The sequence below is a fragment of the Hevea brasiliensis genome, chromosome 5 (genome assembly GCF_030052815.1).
Source record: "Hevea brasiliensis isolate MT/VB/25A 57/8 chromosome 5, ASM3005281v1, whole genome shotgun sequence".
In the NCBI taxonomy this organism is placed as follows: Eukaryota; Viridiplantae; Streptophyta; class Magnoliopsida; order Malpighiales; family Euphorbiaceae; genus Hevea; species Hevea brasiliensis.
Window position 1 is genome coordinate 15,477,657 of NC_079497.1, and position 20,410 is coordinate 15,498,066.

Sequence of the window (20,410 nt, forward strand, 5' to 3'; positions counted from 1 at the left end):
AATTAAATATAATTAATTATGCGAGAATTTTATTAAATTATTTTCTTACAAATAATTTATTTCAGCCAGAACTAAAACATATGCTGCATTTTCCATAGGAAGCGATCATAAGGAAATAGCTAGGGCCTATTGTCACATTTATTGATCCTTGCCTTAGCATCCTCATGCCACGAAGTCATGATGGAGCAAAGGTTAGCTTGGAAACGCACCCACCAATGTCTATTTTTATAGGTTTGAGCTATTGAACTTTTTGTTTGTTTCAAGAATTCAAACAAAAATGCATTCTGAAAAGATAAGACTCAACATTATAGAGAAGATTTATTAGTTTGAAAACAAACATTTTATAACATTTTTGAAGACAGTCTAAAGAACATTAACTCGGTTTATTATTTCTATCCCAAATTCCTTTGGCTATATCTATCTGCTTATTCTCTAATTGCAAGAGGAAGAAATATTTGACATCTGTGTATACAAGATAGAAGAAGCCAAAAAGGAAATCTAATTTGAACTATCTGTCTGCTTACAGTTCACCATCCCAGAGTTCTTGCACCGTCTTGTAAAAGCCGTTAGTCTTGTCAACTAAAAAACTGCCCCTTCATAGCCTCATCTGCAAGATTAAAAACAGCATTTCAATCATGTAAGGTAGATTTGAATTAATTACACCACAAAAACTTGAAAGCTCTAAAAGATTCCAACAATTTATTATGTGGGAACTTGCCAAGATTAGAGAGAACCACCAATACTTGCCTTTTCACTTTTAGAAAACTTGGCAAACAAATTTTCAGGAATAGACCAGTCAAAAACATCGAAGTTTTGCTCGATCCTTGCCTCATTCGTGCTCTTAGGCACTACACTGTGACCCATTTGAAGTCCCTAACGGAGAGCAACTTGTGCAGGAGTCTTGCCTAATTTCTCAGCAACTGTAGTGACAATAGGATTCTTGAGAATTGGTGTTCCAGAGGAACCTAGTGGCGAATACCCCTAAAAAAAACACCACAATTCTTATTTGGATAATCACCCAATTGGGGGTTAAGGCATACACACATGTGCGCACGCTCACACACCCTATTTCCCTCTATCTGAAAAGGATTTGCACGACTTACATTATTTCATTCACCACAACAAATCTACCATGAGCCAGTTTATTCAACAGAAGTAACTCGAGCATTTACAGTAAAAATAAACCACCTATGTTTTGAATACTCACGGTTAAATGAATTCCCTTGGATTTACAATACTCACGAAGCCGAGGCTGCTGCCATACAGGATGAATCTTCACTTGGTTAACAGCGGGAGTAACACGAGCAACAGCTGGCAGGTCTTCAAGCTGCTTTACAGAGAAATTACTAACTCCAATCGCTCGAGCCTTGCCAGAATCAAACAATGCTTCCATTGCTCGCCATGTGCTGGGAATGTCATGGCCTGGCCAGTGAATCTTTAACAAAACAATAAAATAAAATTAATTCAAGAATTTGTTTTCGCGAGTAAAATTAAGTGAACAGGTATAGATTAGTTTTGGTATGCATACAAGGTACAGATCAACATAGTCAAGTTGCAGGTCTCGCAAAGTTCTGTTCAATGCCTTGAACATCTTCTGGTGCATGATCAGTGTTCCTGCAGGTAATTATAATGTTTAGTAGAATACAGCATTGAGATTTGAACATAACTTCGATAATTTCAATTTTCACAAAAGCCTCATAAAGCCTTCCAAAGTCAGGGCACATTTCCAAAAATATTTCTTAACAAATAACTAATAAAATAAATACCAGAGTTTGGAGGTGATCCATAAGTCCTCATTGCTCTACTAAACCATCTTTAAAACCTTCTTCAGAGCAACACCAATCTGCAAGAATTGAGATAGCAAGGACAAGGAGGAAATTAGTTCACAAGGCATAAGTGCAGAATTGGCTCTGTTAGATTACAAATTCAAACCCACAAAATAAAATCAAATAGTATGCTAGAAACTTTTGTAGGCCCCATTGGAACAAACATACATTGGTGAGGCAAAGAGAAGCCAAACAATCAATTCATAATTATGCAAAATGATCACCTGTTTCTCGTTCCTATACATTTGAAGGAGGCGCAATCCAATGTGTCGATATCCAAACTCCGCAAATCACAAAGTACATTAGCAGACCAAAATTATAGCTAATATAGCCCAGGCAGAGCACTTTAATCCAGTGAATTAATTCAGTTTTCGAGATTTCTTCAGAAATGTAAAATACAGCACCTTAACAGCGGTGGTGATGGCTCTCCGATTTGGCGTTAGGGCAGCCGCCCATGTGCCTAATTCCCAACGGAGGGATTATGGCTCCTGTGTTTAACTCAAAGAATTTAATTGATTTCGCCATTTCTCAAGAAAAACTAGAAAATTTTATTTGATGAAAACATTATTCTTTCTCAATATATATCTTCAGTTCCTCTTCCTCACATACGCACTGGCGTCACTCTTCTTAAATAAGGAATCAATCAATTTTTACGTCTATAGAAATTACCATATTTTAGTACTTTGAATATATATATATATATATATATATATATATATATATATATTATTTACACTAAAATATTAATTTATTTATTAATTATTTTTTTGTCTAAGAATTAATTTAATAAATTTTTTATAAAATTAATTTAATTAATTTTATTTTATTAGTTTAATTAATTTCTATATGAGATAATTAATCAATGAAGAGGAACAAAACTAGTATATAAGATCGTTGATACTAGAAATACCATACCAAATTAAATAATTTCTACCAAAATTAATTATCAATTATTTCTTTCTTTACTTGTATATATTATTTTACTTGTATATTATTGCACCACTAAGCGGTAAATGCTTAGCACGATGGAATTTGTTTCTTCGCAGTATCAATCGCTTTCAGAGACTGTAATCAAGGTAAACCGAGCCCGTGACCGTATGTCGAGCCTGGACCGCATTGTCATGTCGTAAGAGTTCAAGATTGTCACCTCTCAAGCAATGGCAGATAGGGCTCATTTTATACATGTTATGTATATTGTTCATTCCTAGCACATTGTAAATTATTTGTATATCTTGTAAAAATAAACTTTCATGTAATTAACCTCATGAATTATAAGCTATTCAAAGTACATTTCTTTAGTATGTGAATTGAATTTGAGTTTATAATGAGATTATACTTGGTGAATATTGAGAAATTGAAAATCTAATGAGATTTCTCGAGAAATCGGATACCGTATTGAGATACATTATGTTTGGAAAATTTTTGAGACTATTAAGTTTGAGAAATCGAGTATATATTGAAGTTGTGTCCCTTAAGGTGTTCACATCAAGAATCCGAATTAGTCTCAAGTAACCAGGCCAAAATTTACCATTTCTCCCATAAATACACTTTTGTCGGATTATCGTTAAAATTTTTTGAAATTTCCAATTTAGTTAGATTTTTGATAAAAGTAAAAATAGCCTAAATCTTCACAAAGTTTGAATAAAGTTTCTTGAATAAATAAATCAAGAACTGTGAATGAAATCAGATAAAATAGAGTGCCTCCAAAGACACCGTTTTGGTGAAAAGGGTTATAACTTGCTCGCTTAGGCCAAGCGTAGTAATCCGCAAGGGTGTCACACACCGCAGCTTTCTAAGAAGGCATTGGGGGAACCTAGTGAAAAGAGAATAATTCTGCGTAAAAGAGTTGATAAGCAGGTTAAATAATTAGGTCGTTATTCCTAAGAAATACCGGATTATTTGCAAATCGATCGTGATCGGCGAGAGGCAAACTAGTCAATTCACCCCTAGAGGTGACTCACGACCTAACCAATCTGCCCAATAATTTAATATGAGAAATGAAAATTTTGAAATATGGAGTTAAATTAAAGAAGTATGGGAAAAACAAAAGGAAAAGAAAATAAAAGAAAATAGGATTATGACATCATCTAAATGACATCATGCATGACATTAAAAATAAATTATATTTAATTGTTTTTTTTTTTTTTTTTGTTTTTTTTTTTAATCCTTGACCAAGTCAATTATGTGGCATAAAAACAAAAATTTAAAAAGAAAATGTTTCTAGGAAGGTCACCCATCACGTGACTCCCTACCATTTAACTTTTTTATGCTTTGTTTTTCTTGTTTATACTTAACTAACTGCAATCACTATTAATTTTCATTCAGGGGTTTTTTTAGTTGTCTTAAACATAGTTCTAATCCTCTTAATTGTCCGCACTGACACCGATCATTTGAACTGCAGGCAATATACTAGGCTATGCACATAGGGGTGTTACAATTCTTTCCCCTTAAAAGAAATTTCGTGCCCGTGAAATTTTTCTCAATACCATCCATCTTAAAATAGTCATACATTTGTTTTCTCATGTCTTCATATATTTTCATGTAGCTTCATAATCTAGATAATGGTCCATAAGACTCCAACTAAATGTATATATTTATTTCTCAGACAAGGCTTCACCTCATGTGCTAAGATCTTTATGAGTTTTCCCATCATAATGCTGAATTTAAATTCATTTCACTTTTTTTAGAGGTAAACAATTTCGTGTGCTAACGAATCCAATTCTCTTTCTAGGACTTTGTGTTGTCCTATGGAGGATGAGAACTTAGTTTTTCTCCTTTCTACATAATCGTATAATCTTTCTTTTCTTTAAGTTTATATAAGACTTTTAACAATCTAATACATTATTTAATTTGTTTGTATAACACTAATCTTCTCTACTATCGCCTGCCTAATATTTCAATTCATGTTTCCTTATAGACTCATTGTGGTTACATTAGAATTATTTATCTAATCATGGGTCCTTGTGACCATTCTAGTCAATAATCTTACACTTTAACATTTCTTTTGTTACATCTAAACCAACTACTCAAATTTTTACTTCCATAACTTTTTATCTATCGATATTCAATAATTTATCGATTCTCAGAGATATCTTTCACTAACAACTCCTTCCAAACTACTAATTTCTAAAAAGACTAGTCACTAACATATCAAAATTGATTTTTATACGAGGGATGTTAAGAAGGCAAGTAATGCTGCACTAACATAAAAGTGTGTAGACCTCTTTGGTCAAACAATACATATATATCTAGTTAAAAATTGAGAAAGTGCCAACACAATAAGCCATGTCGAAGTCTCATCCCTTTCCTCCTCGGGCCGCATAGTATATACTCTAATGGAGCCGGAGATTACCTTATTTGCCGCTGATTCACAACACTGACGATTCCGTGAGTACTACCCCACGTCGCTCCGCCCACCGCTCTACTAACTAATGGTGAACTCTTCGGGTAGAAACTGTAATGATCCTTTGATGTAGTAAATGATCCGTAAACGGGCGTGGACTTATACAATCCTTAGCAAAATGACTAGTCTCTCCATAATTAAAATATTATGCTCCTATGGCTCTATAACGATACTCCCACTATGTGGTTTAATACAAGTTTCACAAAGTTGATTCGACATAAAGATATTTCCTCGGGTGTCCGTCCGTAACACCCTCCTGGGGGATCAACTACTCCGCACATTCTACTGCCCAAGCGGATCGGTGTCGGGTCCATGCATGTGCCTAGAAACGTCCGGAAAATATTTAAATCAAAGTGAGGGACCATAATTAACTCAAATATTAATAAGAAAAATTTAGTAAAAATTTTAGAAATAAAATACAACCGAAGTTAAACGAGCCTATGCCTGCCGATGGGTAACTGTAGGGAAGTTGCTTATAGTCGCAACGAGGAGCCCTAGATCTCAGGAAAATTATAAAATAATTTTTTGGGACTCCAGGAGAAGGGTTTACAGCCTGGGTTCCGGCATTAGAATGCCAAGAAAATACCTAGAAAAATTTCAATCAAGATAAGACAATTTTTGACCTGCTAAGCCAAAAACGGATGGCATTTTGGTCATTTCGCTTCAGAGGTGATTTTGGCCGACTTTGACCAGTTGAGTAAATAATTAATATGACATAAAATATGAATAAATATTACTAAAAATTGAATTGAAATCAAGGGCTAGAAAAGAAAAGAAAAGAAAAATGAAAAAAATGGGACTTTTTGACATCACATGATGTCATTTTTGGGCAAACTTTCTCTCCACTAAATGATAATCAAGCAATTTCAAATAAAAGGGAAAATGAGGCAAAATTGAAACAAAAATTTGTTCTTCTTCCTTCATCAAACGGCAGCCTCTCTCTTGGCTCTCTCAACCTCCATTAAACCTCACTTTATCAAGCTTGATTTCTACTTTGTTTCACCACAAAACTCCCTAACCTCTCTCTGTATTAAAATTTTACCTCACACCTTAAACAAGCTTTTAGCAGCCAAGAAGAGGAAAGAAAGTGAAGTTTAGAGTTGGGGAAAAAAATCTGCCCCATTCAAGGTTAGTGCTATACTTTCACTTTCACCCTTTAACTTTGTATAGTCATAGAGCATCATTTTAAGTTAAGAAATTGTAAGAAAATGAAGTAAATTATATATGTTAGGCATCTTCAAATTTTCGCAGTCCTAAGGAAGGATGTGAGTTTGATTGTTTTGATGAATTTAGAGTGGATAGAAATGATGTTTAAGGTATGAATATGCATGGATGTTGAACTAGTGTGCTAATTGGAGGTTTATGGGTAAATTGAATGGGACATTAGGTTTTGAGAAGTAAAATTGACTTGACTTATCAAAACTATTAAGAACACTCTAATGGTCAATAACTGACCATTTTAGGTAAAATGTTGACCATCAATTTTGGACTGAAAATAGTATGGCAAAGTGAAGGTGTAAGCTGCCTCTATCATTCTTTGTGAGCAAAGAAGAATGGACTAAAAATTTCAGTCCAATTACACAGCCATAACTTGGCTGTGTTGATCCAATTGGTGTTTGGCCAATTGACATGAAAACTAGGCTTTATAATGGTATACATTTTTCTCTAAAGAAACAAAAATGAAAAGACTAAAGCAAGAGGACCAAAACTTGGCCCTAATCCAACCCTGAAATCATCGAGAATTGGACTAAATGAACAGCAACTGTTCATTTGGCCATAACTCACTGTAGATATGGTCAATTGACCTGAAATTTTTACAGCAACAGGTTAAGACATAGAAAAACAACTTTCATGAAGAAACCTATCCCAAATTATGGCCAGAACCAATTCAAAAATGCAATCACAGTCACTGTTCATGTTACTATAGATATGGTCAATTCTGCAGATTGGCAATCCGCCAACTATGGTTTTGAGCCATATCTGAGCTAAAAACCCAAATGGAGTGATTCAAAAGGAAATTCAACTAGACAAAATAAGGAACAACTTTCATGTTTGTCATTTCTTCAAATTCCCATCGCAATGTTTAATGGAACAAGAAACATATGCTTCAAAACTCAAATTTTCTCGCCCCTCTTGGTTTTAAGTTAGAAATGGTAATGGTGACCAATTCAACAAGTTTTAAAGGCAAAATGTGGTATGTTGGGAGTACAAACCAATGTACTCTAATTTCTACTCTAAAAGTCAACATATTAGCTCAAAGATAATACAGACCTAACAAATCCCATAGAAACTCAAACATCAAATAACTTAAATTAATCTAGCATACACCGCAACGCAACATCGATCTGACATACACAATGGGTTCAAAATACTGAAGATCGCACATGGCAATATGCCATTCTGTGACTTTTATGGTTTTTAGCCATTCTGACCTTTGTATTGAGATTTGGCCTTTGTGCCCGATATTATTTACGCTTGTTAATGCCGTCACAGTTGCACACCGGAGATGCATATGTGGATCGATGGTGTGACTTTCACTTCCGAGGTACTTTGATACCCAGCGCGCTTTACCCATTTATCCAAATTCAGCTGCCTAGTGTAGGTTACTTGGGCAACCAAATGAATTAAAGTGACAAAGTTAATGATATACAAATTCAAAAACAAATGAAACATATACATTCACTACATATCTATTTTCTTGCTATTTCTTTATTTTATTATTGCACCACTAAGCATTATTGCTTAGCTGCGTTGCTTTGCCACGTGTGAGGTTCCGAGATACGATCATGAGCCCATGAGACCGCAGACCGGGTGAGTTCATCCTGCAGCTCGCATTGTCCGTGGTCACCTCAACTTCGCAGTTGCATTGGTAGGACACTAGGTGTCATTTGCATTCTGTAATAAATTTTGATTTTCTCATATGTAATTAAACTTGTGTAATGTATATTAATGTTCATGTAAATTATGAAAATTTTATTTGCGAATGGAAAAGTAAATGTTTATTTGTGATTTATACTTGATTATCACATGTGATGGATGTTTGAGAAATGAAAAGGTTGTTGAGAACTAAAATTGAGAAATATTGTTGAGATTTTGATATTGAGTTTGAGATGATGGAATACAAATATTGAAGTGTTTTAATGTGTTCCAAGAACTGCTTTCTCCATTTTTAGCTTCTGCATCACCGGATTTTCTTTAAAATCTTCTAACCTCAAATAAATAAACTTTTGATAAATGGCTAAAATAAATTATATTTCATAAATTATATTCACAAGCATGGTATAAATTAATTAAGGTATATTAGAATGTGCCAAGACACCGTGTGGCATTACTTACTCGTATACTGCATACCCGGTAAGGGGGTGTCACAAAGACTGCAATGTGTAAGTCGGTACTTATAATCGAAACTTGCAAATGTGTTGGTCGATACTTACAATGTATAGGTTAATACCTACATATGTGTTGGTCGATACCTATAGTTGGTACCTGCCATTTGCCTAAATTTATTAAATAAAAGTATTATAAAACTTGTATGCCTATATCTACATTTCTTGCTTGGTTATTGTTGCTTGGGAATGCTCATTATATCCCTTGTATTTGTAGATATAGCATCGGACCCTCTTCTGGTTCGCAGGTATCGGTTGGTACCAAGGTACCTACCCAAGCACTTGCCACCTCGTAAATACCAGCACTTCATAGGTACCTGCAGCTCCACTGAGTATCAACTCCCTTGTTGCAGTACCTCGACACCTGGGTAGGGTCTTGCATTTAAGTACCAGCACCTAGGCCTGTTGGATAAGTCTTGATCTATTTTATATTATGTACTTCTCCTATAGGTTGTGTTGATTGTTGTGTTGGAAATTGGCTAAATATTGAAAAGCCAATTTTCTAAATGTTTGTATTGTATAGGAGACTCTGTCAAAATCTTTACTAATTAGGTACCTTTGTTATCTTGCAGGTGTCTTTACAGGTGCCTCTATAGGTACTTAGCCTTCATCTGCCCTTGTTAAGGTTTTTGTAAGTACCTGGGTCTCCTAAGACTGCAGTACACTTGAAGAGCTAATTTTCTCAGGTGCTTTTTGCAATTGCTGTTATCAAATACTAGGGAGTTTTCTATCCAGCCTTGTTCTAAAGCTACTTACCGACTCTAAGCATCCTCCAAGATTTTTTCTGCATGCTATAGTCGTTATATTTTGATATAATAAATTTAGCATATATGTACATACCTGGATATTTGTTGAATAATAAGCCGTGTTTTGACTTTTATTTATTAATAAAAGTGGCCATAAGGCCCACTTGTTACATTAGTTTTGTTTATTTTGCATAAGTGGCAGCAATGCCTACTGAATTACACTTTAGCTGTTATGTCAACTTTGTCTATTTCTTTTTTACAGGGTCCTTAGGAAAAGTTGTAAAGTTGGCTATTTGAGGCCATGGGTCGGCCTTGGCTATTTTATGCTCGGTGTTATCCCATCGATTTCTTGCAAATGTGATGGCTTTGGACTTGTAGAATCACGTCACTTGAATTGGTACCTTAAAAACAAAAGCAAGTGTAATGGTCATAAAAGGAATTTGGATTATGGGAACATCAATTCCTTTTATACTGCCCCCTAGGGGAATTTTAGGCTGGTGCCCCTCGAGTTCTCCAATACTCCTGGAAGTCAAGTTTGACTCCTTCAGCTTAAGGAGTTAGTCATTAGAAGCTACAATAACTTGAAGACTAGATTTTTCCTCCATCACCTGGGACATTGGTGCAGTTGGCTGAGGTACCTACACTGTAGATATGTTAGTTCCTTTGTGACTGTTGCCCCTTAAGTCGAATGTCACCTAGGGTATCTACACCTGCTGAGAGGTTGATACCATCGGAGGACCTACAACTACATGACAAATACTAGTGTGAGTGACCGAGTTAGTATTACTAAAAACTTGGGTGGGAATAACAGTTGGCCACTGGGGTGGCTGAGTTAAACTGGTATTCTTGTTTGGCTAGCCACCTATTCTTCTCTTTTGTGGGGTGACTGGTATCTTTCCTCGCTGCTGGCAAGGCTTCCCTCAGTATTGCCTTGAGGAGTTCGGGACTGGATTGCCTCCCGGGCTCCCTAGCACCTCTGGGTATCGAGTCAGACTTTTTTGGCCTAGAGACTTGGCTATCATAAGGTAATAGAATATGCAAATTAAACTTTTCAGCCAATGACTGAATCAGCAAAATAATCTTCTCCAAGGCATCCGTCCGCCTTCCTATGTCTTTTTCCAAGTCATCAGCAATGGTTGATGTAAGTTTTTCTTCATCACTATAAGGCATTTTGTAATACGTTATCAAGAACACGAATGACAATAAAGCATGACAATCATCCCATTAGGCGTGCCAAAAATTGTTTCATTGAAAAACAATTTAGCTGGCTAACAGCTTAAGAATTGCGGGCATGCCAGATACTGAGTATATCAACTGCGCGCTTTTCTGACTTCTCTGATATGGTTGTGGGAACCTGACTAGACTGAACGCAGCTTCGTTAAAATCTCACTTGAACTGAAAAATTAAAGGCAACTGAAAATTATATTAATTGCTGAAAATTTAAGTACAAAGCTTGAAAAATAAATGTAAGGCTGAAAAAATAAATAGGCAGGTCAAATTAAATATAATAGGTTCTGTTGTTATTTGATTGATTAAGTGGTTGAGCTTTTTTATATTGTAGAGTATCTAACATTTATAGTTCTGCCTGCAGGTATCTAGAAGACTTTCGAAAGGCTTTAAAACACACTCTGTCACTTTCTGCAGTTACTTGCCTACTTCTTTAAACTGCTTAAAATCGCTATAAATTGCTATGCTGGTATCTAGTAAGCTCTTGGAAAACCTTAAAACACATTCTGTGGTTGCCTGCAGTTACTGCCCACTTCTTGAAATTGCTTCAACTTTCTTATTCGAGATAATCATTTAATAACCATCATTAATTCACTGATTAATTATGTCATGTCAGAAATTAATTAAATTAATAAAATAAAATGAATTAAATTAATAAAAAATTAATTTAATTAATCTTTAAATCTAACAATAATTAATAAATAAAATAAATATTTTTAGTGCAAATAATTTATATATATATCTATATATTCAATGTACTAAAATATGGTAATTTCTATAGACGTAAAAATTGATTGATTCCCTATTTAAAGAAGAGTGACGTCAGTGCGTATTTGGGGAAGAGGAACTTGAAGATATATATTGAGAAAGAATAATGTTTTCATCAAATCAATTTTCTAGTTTTTCTTGAGAAATGGCGAAATCAATTAAATTCTTTGAGTTAAACACAGGAGCCAAAATCCCCTCCGTTGGGTTAGGCACATGGGCGGCTGCCCCTAACGCCATCGGAGGGGCCTTCACCACCGCTGTTAAGGTACTGTATTTACATTTTCTGAAGAAATCTCGAAAACTGAATTAATTCACTGATTGATGCTCTGCCCGCTATATTGGCTATAATTTTGGTCTGCTAATGTACTTTGTGATTTGCAGGTTGGATATCGACACGTTGATTGCGCTCAAATGTATGGGAACGAGAAACAGGTGATCATTTTGCATAATTATGAATTGATTGTTTGGCTTCTCTTTGCCTCACCCAATGTATGTTTGTTCCAATGGGGCTACAAAGTTTCTAGCATACTATTTGATTTTATTTTGTGGGTTTGAATTTGTAATCTAACAGAGCCAATTGCACTTATGCCTTGTGAACTAATTTCCTCCTTGTCCTTGCTATCTCAATCCTTGCAGATTGGTGTTGCTCTGAAGAAGGTTTTTAAAGATGGTTTAGTGAAACGTGAGGACTTATGGATCACCTCCAAACTCTGGTATTTATTTTATTAGTTATTTGTTAAGAAATATTTTGAAATGTGCCCTGACTTTGAGCTCTATGAGGCTTTTGTGAAAATTGAAATTATCGAAGTTATGTTCAAATCTCAATGCTGTATTCTATTAAACATTATAATTACCAGCAGGAACACTGATCATGCACCAGAAGATGTTCCACAGGCATTGAACAGAACTTTGCGAGACCTGCAACTTGACTATGTTGATCTGTACCTTGTATGCATACCAAAACTAATCTATACCTGTTCACTTAATTTTACTCGCGAAAACAAATTCTTGAATTAATTTTATTTTATTGTTTTGTTAAAGATTCACTGGCCAGGCCATGACATTCCCAGCACATGGCGAGCAATGGAAGCATTGTTTGATTCTGGCAAGGCTCGAGCGATTGGAGTTAGTAATTTCTCTGTAAAGCAGCTTGAAGACCTGCTAGCTGTTGCTCGTGTTACTCCCGCTGTTAACCAAGTGAAGATTCATCCTGTATGGCAGCAGCCTCGGCTTTGTGAGTATTTTAAATCCAAGGGAATTCATTTAACCGTGAGTATTCAAAACATAGGTGGTTTACTTTTACTGTAAATGCTCGAGTTACTTCTGTTGAATAAACTGGCTCATGGTAGGTTTGTTGTGGTGAATGAAATAATGTAAGTCGTGCAAATCCTTTTCAGATAGAGGGAAATAGGTGTGTGAGCGTGCGCACATGTGTGTATGCCTTACCCCCAATTGGGTGATTATCCAAATAAGAATTGTGGTGTTTTTTTTAGGGGTATTCGCCACTAGGTTCCTCTGGAACACCGATTCTCAAGAATCCTATTGTCACTACAGTTGCTGAGAAATTAGGCAAGACTCCTGCACAAGTTGCTCTTCGTTGGGGACTTCAAATGGGTCACAGTGTAGTGCCTAAGAGCACGAATGAGGCAAGGATCGAGCAAAACTTTGATGTTTGTGAGTGGTCTATTGCTGAAAATTTGTTTGCCAAGTTTTCTGAAAGTGAAAAGGCAAGTATTGGTGGTTCTTCTAATCTTGGCAAGTTCCTACATGATAAATTGTTGGAATCTTTTAGAGCTTTCAAGTTTTTGTGGTGTAATTAATTCAAATCTACCTGACATGATTGAAATGCTGTTTTTAATCTTGCAGATGAGGCTATGAAGGGGCAGTTTTTTAGTTTACAAGACTAACGGCTTTTACAAGACAGTGCAAGAACTCTGGGATGGTGAACTGTAAGCAGACAGATATTTCAAATTAGATTTCCTTTTTGGCTTCTTCTATCTTGTATACACAGATGTCAAATATTTCTTCCTCTTGCAATTAGAGAATAAGCAGATAGATATAGCCAAAGGAATTTGGGATAGAAATAATAAACCGAGTTAATGTTCTTTAGACTGTCGTCAAAAATGTTATAAAATGTTTGTTTTCAAACTAATAAATCTTCTCTATAATGTTGAGTCTTATCTTTTCAGAATGCATTTTTGTTTGAATTCTTGAAACAAACAAAAAGTTCAATAGCTCAAACCTATAAAAATAGACATTGGTGGGTGCGTTTCCAAGCTAACCTTTGCTCCATCATGACTTCGTGGCATGAGGATGCTAAGGCAAGGATCAATAAATGTGACAATAGGCCCTAGCTATTTCCTTATGATCGCTTCCTATGGAAAGTGCAGCATATGTTTAGTTTTGGCTGAAATAAATTATTTGTAAGAAAATAATTTAATAAAATTCTCACATAATTAATTATATTTAATTTTTATATCTTTAAAATGGATTTTTTTAATTAAAATTAAAATTTTTAATTATAAACGTTAAACGGAAGACAGAATCTCTATAAATAGAACATGGACAAGACAAGAGATTTCGAAAACATGAGAATTAAAAAAAAAAATCAATTGAATTGTTTTTTTTTTTTAATAAAATGTTAGTTTTTAAATAGGGGAGAGCGCAAGGGAGAGGAAGAATGTGATAAAAAGAGAGATGGGCTGAGGCAGAGGGGAAAAAAAAAAATCTCGTAATTTGGATAAATTTAATGATATTGCAGTGTAACAACATCTTTTCAATGTTTAGCGGCTAAAATGTTTCTCTTCGATAAATTTATAATATACATAGAAAGTATTAAAAAAGTTTCTATAAACACAAAACTTCAGGAGTATAAAAAGTATTAAAAGAGTTGCTTTCTATAAACATAAAAAATACTTTCTATAAAAATAAAAAATTCTATTACCCCCTTGTAAAAAGAGTGAGATCAGTGCATGCGTAAGCAAGGGAGTATGCATTTCAAAAGTATTGAATAATCCATTCCCTTTTCGACTAGAAGAGTTAACTCATTAGTGAGAGATTATTAGGTGTTCCTACTTAATATTTATCTTGTTTCACAATCATGTGGAGTTTACACCTTATAGTATGAGAATGAATTACATTTTTATAAGAGAGAGCATATGCTCCAGAAATTTTCTACAATTTTTTCATATTAGTGAAAAGAAATTAGGTAAATTAAAGTTTAGTTTTTTAGGTTTAACAATACCTATAGATTAATCTCTATATTTTTAAAAGCTACCTATTTAGTAATTGTTTAACATTGAGATTAGAGAGCCAAAATTGCTTTTTAGGAAAAAAAAAAAAACCATTTTACATGTCTTTGAAAAAAATTATTTTGTTACTTATGTGTTTTTATGACTAAAACTTACTAAATTTAATTTTAAATTATTTTTTAACGCGCTTTAACTAGTATATTTAAAAAAATATATTTTTCTTAACAACGCTTTCAACAAAGAATACCAATATGGCCTTAGTCCTTGATATTTTAATAAATCTATATAATAGTCCCCGTCGTTAGAATCACAATGAAGTTACCATTAATTTTCGCAAAAATGACTAAAATACCCTTTACTATATTTTCTATATGAAACAATTTAGTCTCTAAGATTTGACAAAACTTACAAATTATTTCTCAAAGTTTAGTGAAAAAAGTGACTGCTAATAAAAAATGAGTAATTTTATTAAAATAAATTAAAATATAATAACTAAAATAAAATAATTAATAAAGTTGAGTGGCCCGTGGAGAAATGGGTGGAAAAGGTTCCAGGTAACCTTTTATTCCATTATGACTTGTGGCTTGAGGATGGTAGTGTCTTCCTGAAGCCAAGGATCAATAAATGTGACAATAGGTAGCTAGAGGTGTACACGATTCGAGTTGGTCGGGGTTTCAGGTATATGCACAACTGAATCGATCATTTTGGCTTTATATTCCTTGAAACTGAAGCCGAGAATTGAGAAATGAAAACCATAAGTTTTGGGTAGAAGCAGACGCCCCAAGACTCATTGTATTGAGTCCCATTGTGAGTGTTCTGCACGTTTAGGTATTCAATGATAAAAATTCAATATTCAACCCAGCATGAACAAAATTCAAAGAGAAAAAAACTTAAACGGAAAACTGCACCAAGAACAAAAGCTTAAAATTAGTAAATACAATCACAGATAAGAACACAAAAAATCTGCAATTTTCTTTGAAGAGCGAATTTTATATCAATAAAAGAGGAGAATAGACGTTTTGAAAGGAGAAAGAACAAATACCAAAGTTAGCACAATCCAGTCATCGAATTCACGGAGATATTTGTGAAGAATCTCAGTAAGGTGAAAGCAACAAATACCACATGCATGCCGATCTATAAATACAAGGAATCCTAGCCATGTCTCACCAAAAAAAAAAAAAGAAGAAGAAGAAGAAGAAGAAGAATCCTAGCTATATATTTTGATCCCTAGATGTCCAGAATCCCAACCTTTGATAGAGAAAAGAAGACGAAAATATTTATATTTAGCATTTAACAGAGTCAGATGAAAGGTTGCAGTCTATGTAGCACGGAAACGGAAACGCGGAAACAGGGAAACGCGGAAACGGACACAGGGAAACGGCATTTTAAAAAACATAGGAAACGGAAACGTGGGGGAAACGTGTAAATATAAAAAATATAGGGGTATATTTATAAATAAATAAATAAATAAATATATATATATATATATATCATGAAAGATGTTCAATAATAAATAAAGTTCAAATCAACATTTAAATTCAACTATAAAAATACATATTTAGAAGTTTCATACTTATAAGAAATAAATATCAACTACAACACATTCAAATGTTAAAAAAGAAAAGATAATAAAATTTATAACATTTCCTCAACTTCACTGTCTTTCTCATTCTCCTTCTCCATGCTTGTAGTTGCATTTTCATCAAACAAAATGCACTCTAACTCGTTCATCCAATGAAAGGTTGGCAAATTCAAGAACTCCCACATCTTCCATACTTCCAAATTGATCACCACCAACATCCCACAATTTTGTCTTCTCATCATAATATTGGGAGGAGTTTCTGGACAGAAGACGAAGATTATTATGGATAAAAACCAAGTCCTCTGCACGTTTTGGAGTTAATTTATTCCTTCTGCATGAATGAATGAAGGAATAAATACTCCAATTTCTTTCACAACAAGAGGAGGAAGTAGGTTGTCTAAGCACTTTAAAAGCCAATCGTTGAAGTAAAGGTGCATTAGAACCAAAATATGCCTACCATTTCCTAGATCCAGAACATACATACTTCCAATAGAATCAGATCAAGAAAAGGTCCACTTTTCAAAGAAAATTTGCAAATTCATCATTTGCTCTAATTCGCCATCTTCATTAGAAAATCCTCCTAAAGCATTTAATTCTTTCAGTTGATACTTCTCCATCCATATGAGGAGGCACTCTACCTTCTCCTCTTGAAGCCATTTTTCACTATAAAATCTTCAAAAATAAGAAAATAAATTCAGAAAATAATAAAAAAAATTAGAACAAGAAGATGAGTATGTAAGTTAGAAATTTACCTTGGATTTAATGAATGGGCTAAACAATGAAGGGGAGTGTTGCTCTTTGCCCAACGATCAACAAGAATTCGATGAACCACATAATAAAAAGGAGAAAACCCATCTGCTTGCTTTCCTTCATGATCAAAAATAACTTGCTTCACCTTTTCAATCATAGAATCCCACAACTCATAAACCAAATGAAGGCATGGTTTGTCTGTGTCACAAACTCTGATCATGTCATAAATGGGCCCAGTAAAAGCAATGATGTAATCAACCTTTTCCCACCAATCCTCATCTACCACTTTATTACTTAACAAATCTAGCTTTGCCTTGGTCATCTTCTCATTGTGCCCATTGATCACTCATAACCATTGCTTCTAAAGCACGCCTAATAAGTTTAAATCTTTAAGCATCACAACAATAGAAGCAAAACGAGTGTCAAGAATCAAAGCAATTTCAAAGGGCTAAACCGATTATAAATTGCAAGCCTCATGGAATGATTCATTATAAAATTCTTGATTTGCAAAGCATCCCCATGGAATTCAGTGATCCAGAGACACACATCATAAGTTTCTTGATTAGTTTCCAAATTTTTTGCTGCACCTATATTCTTCAAAGCAAGATTAAGAGTGTGCACAACACAAGGAGTCCAATAAATATGTGGAAACATTCCTCAATGATTTCTCCAAAGACCTTTACAATTTGAAGCATTATCGTGAATGACTTATACCACTTTTTGATGACCCACCTCATCAATTACTTCTTTTAGCAAATTAGCAATAAATTGCTTATCTTTCACTTCACCAGAACAATCTACAGATTTGATAAACATGGGGCCAGACTCAGAAACAACCCTAAAATTAATCAAAGGGCTCCTCTTGGGATCACTCCATCCATCACTCACAATACTAACACCCTTTTCTAACCAAGTACTTTTAATTGGTTCAAGCAACCTCTCTACATTTGCTTTTTCTTGTCAAGTAATGTGGTTCTCAATTTGTTATAACCAAAGTGCACATAACCACCCAAAACATGATTAGCAAGAAAAGAATAAGAACTCACATAATAAGGATTTCTAGCAAAATTAAAAGGTAGACCTCAGTGTAGAACATTCTAGCACCGTGATCTAATTGAGCTCTAGTTTGCAAGTCAAAAGCTCTACCAAGAGGAGAATCATTAACTCTTCTTTTCTTCAAAGTCACTAAATACTTGGTCTGGGCTTATATTCAATGAAGGAATGTGTTATGTCACACCCTACCCTCTGAAGGCATAACATGATCCCAGAGTATACCTAATGAATTACCAACTCCGCTTCATCGATAATCCATTAAATACACTACAAGGGATTTTAAAACTTTTCTTACTTCTTTTACAAAGTGGTGAGCACTATTTACAGTGTGTGAAAGACTTTGGTGAATCAAGTGAAACAACTAACTCATTTGATTTATTTGGAATATCTCAGAAAATTTTGGCAAGGTGCCATTTGTATTTTGGACAAAATAGCTTCTTAAAACCTGTAAAAATCACTTCAATATATTTTCAAATCTCAACTCTAATATTTTTATCAAAACAACACATTTCTCAAGTCAAATCCACATTTATTTTCAAAGACTAAGATACAAAGATATAACACAATTTTTACAAGCCAAATAACTCATAATTATTTTACAACTTTATCAGATAACTTAAATTTACAAATCGCCAAAACTAAGAACAAAATATACATACAAAGGAATATACATTATAGTATAAAATGCCACATGTGGTATACTCACTATACCCAAAAATCTCTCATTGGATATACTAGCAAATTTCTAGCCTCACGCCTGTCTGTTTCTATCTCATGACAAAGAATAAAGCTATCACGAGACAATGTCTCAGCAGTGCACAACATTAACCAAATACAAATTTTAAATCACAAGTCATAAATCATATCAATAGTGGATACTTAAAACCATAGTTAAATTCAAGACAATAAATGTCAACAAGAATTTAAACTCCATTTGTTAATATCACAATAATTTTCAATAAGTCAGATCATGGTTGAATTCAATAGATGATATGTCAATAAGAGTTTAAATCAATTTCACAATCTCACAATACATAATAACACAATTCGATCAAATAATCAAGAATACAAAGGTTGCCAATCTATAACACAATTTAGGCCATGACACAATTTTTTCCATATATGCCGTGGTTGTACACCACGACAAGACATGCTCACCCCAATAATCGAAATCAATGAGGGAGGAAGCTAGCTATATAATGAGAACTCATCCATACTCACCTCGACTGAAGTCAAAGAGGGAGGAACATAATCATACTCACCCTGCACTAATAAGTCAAAGAGGGAGGAATAATCACACTCACCCCATTAATGGAGGAGGAACATATTATCGTGTCATGCCAATTGTGAGTCAAAACAATTCCAAACATTTTATTCAAATGATCCGTAAGAATCCAATAAATTTCCAAAGTTATAATTTCATTCACAAAATGGCAACACAATTCGTAATTCACTTCAATTTCCACAAAACCATTTACGTGCTTTTCAATCAATAAGTATCCATCAAATACCATTCAAATAATTTTTCACGCTTTCAAACCATTCACAATGTTTTTCAATCAATAAGTGTCCACCAAACACATTTCCACAATTTAAAACAATGATATGCAAATAGTCAATATTTATTTCCATTGAAAATAATTCAAAAGAAACAGCTTGTTGTGCACAAACCTCTCGATGATCGCCCCGATCCGACTCGTTTCCTTCCCTTTTCCCGAGTCTTTGGTAAATCGAGAAACACAATTTGAAGTGTTTCAAGACTAATTTAAACTGCTCTATCGATGGTGTTTGGTAAATAATGCATCAACTCAATTATTCACTTAATCACCTAATATACCGACCCTCGCTATGCTTTTAGGTAAATTAGGTTTTAGTGTCGTTAATATGTCACATTTGATAGGGTTTTAGGTTTGGTATGTTTTACCAAAGTCATTTCTTGCTTAGTGCATTTTAATGCAAATTGTCGGATTCCGAACACCGGTTTGACCTAACCGACGATCTAGTTTCCTCGGTTTTCGGTCTTGGTCGAAACTACAAACTTGTAGATCTAGGTCTTATTGCACGCGTGCAAAATTTCAGGTCAATCCGAGTTAAGTAGACCAAGTTATGGTCATTACACTATTGCTGGTCAAGTGGTACCATTTTAGGTCAATTTTAGGTCAAATTGGTCAATTCTGGTTCGGCCAGTTTTTGACCTGAACTTGTGCAAGTTGTTTGACTTGCTTATGGTCATTTCTGGGCTTTGGTGTCTTCATAAGACTTGTAGGTATGGGTCTTAACTATTCTTGGTCAAAATTTCAGGTCAATTGACCTGGTTTGAGTGAGTTATGGCCTAAACACTCACTGCTGCCCAATTGGTCATTTTTTAGGTCCTAATTGCACCTAATCCGAATTGGTCATTTTTTTAGGTCACCTTGC

The 20,410-nt window shown here is 34.3% G+C and overlaps 1 protein-coding gene and 1 pseudogene across 2 annotated transcripts; one reads left to right on the forward strand and one right to left on the reverse strand.

Annotated features, from left to right (window-relative positions):
* Window positions 1-307: 307 nt before the first annotated feature.
* Window positions 308-2,351, reverse strand: LOC131180213 (NADPH-dependent aldo-keto reductase, chloroplastic-like; annotated as a pseudogene).
* Window positions 2,352-11,428: 9,077 nt separating this feature from the next.
* On the forward strand, window positions 11,429-13,522 carry LOC110656658 (NADPH-dependent aldo-keto reductase, chloroplastic-like). Of its 2 annotated transcripts, none has more exons than XM_058147075.1 (7): window positions 11,429-11,621; window positions 11,738-11,788; window positions 11,993-12,069; window positions 12,214-12,304; window positions 12,398-12,625; window positions 12,850-13,083; window positions 13,223-13,522. In XM_058147075.1, exons 1-7 carry the CDS (start codon window positions 11,502-11,504, stop codon window positions 13,232-13,234), a joined length of 813 nt encoding a protein of 270 aa, XP_058003058.1. In that variant the 5' UTR covers window positions 11,429-11,501; the 3' UTR covers window positions 13,235-13,522. The 2 variants fall into 2 exon arrangements, with proteins under 2 accessions (XP_058003058.1, XP_021669232.2); XM_021813540.2 differs by having other exon boundaries at window positions 12,217-12,304.
* Window positions 13,523-20,410: the final 6,888 nt, after the last annotated feature.

What these genes read in the sequence shown, in the direction of transcription:
- LOC110656658 (XM_058147075.1), top strand. Translation starts at nt 11,502, where the DNA reads ATGGCGAAATCAATTAAATTCTTTGAGTTAAACACAGGAGCCAAAATC. An exon ending in TGTATGGGAACGAGAAACAG is followed by an intron (nt 11,789 to 11,992) that starts GTGATCATTTTG and finishes CAATCCTTGCAG; the next exon opens with ATTGGTGTTGCTCTGAAGAA. An exon ending in TGGATCACCTCCAAACTCTG is followed by an intron (nt 12,070 to 12,213) that starts GTATTTATTTTA and finishes TATAATTACCAG; the next exon opens with CAGGAACACTGATCATGCAC.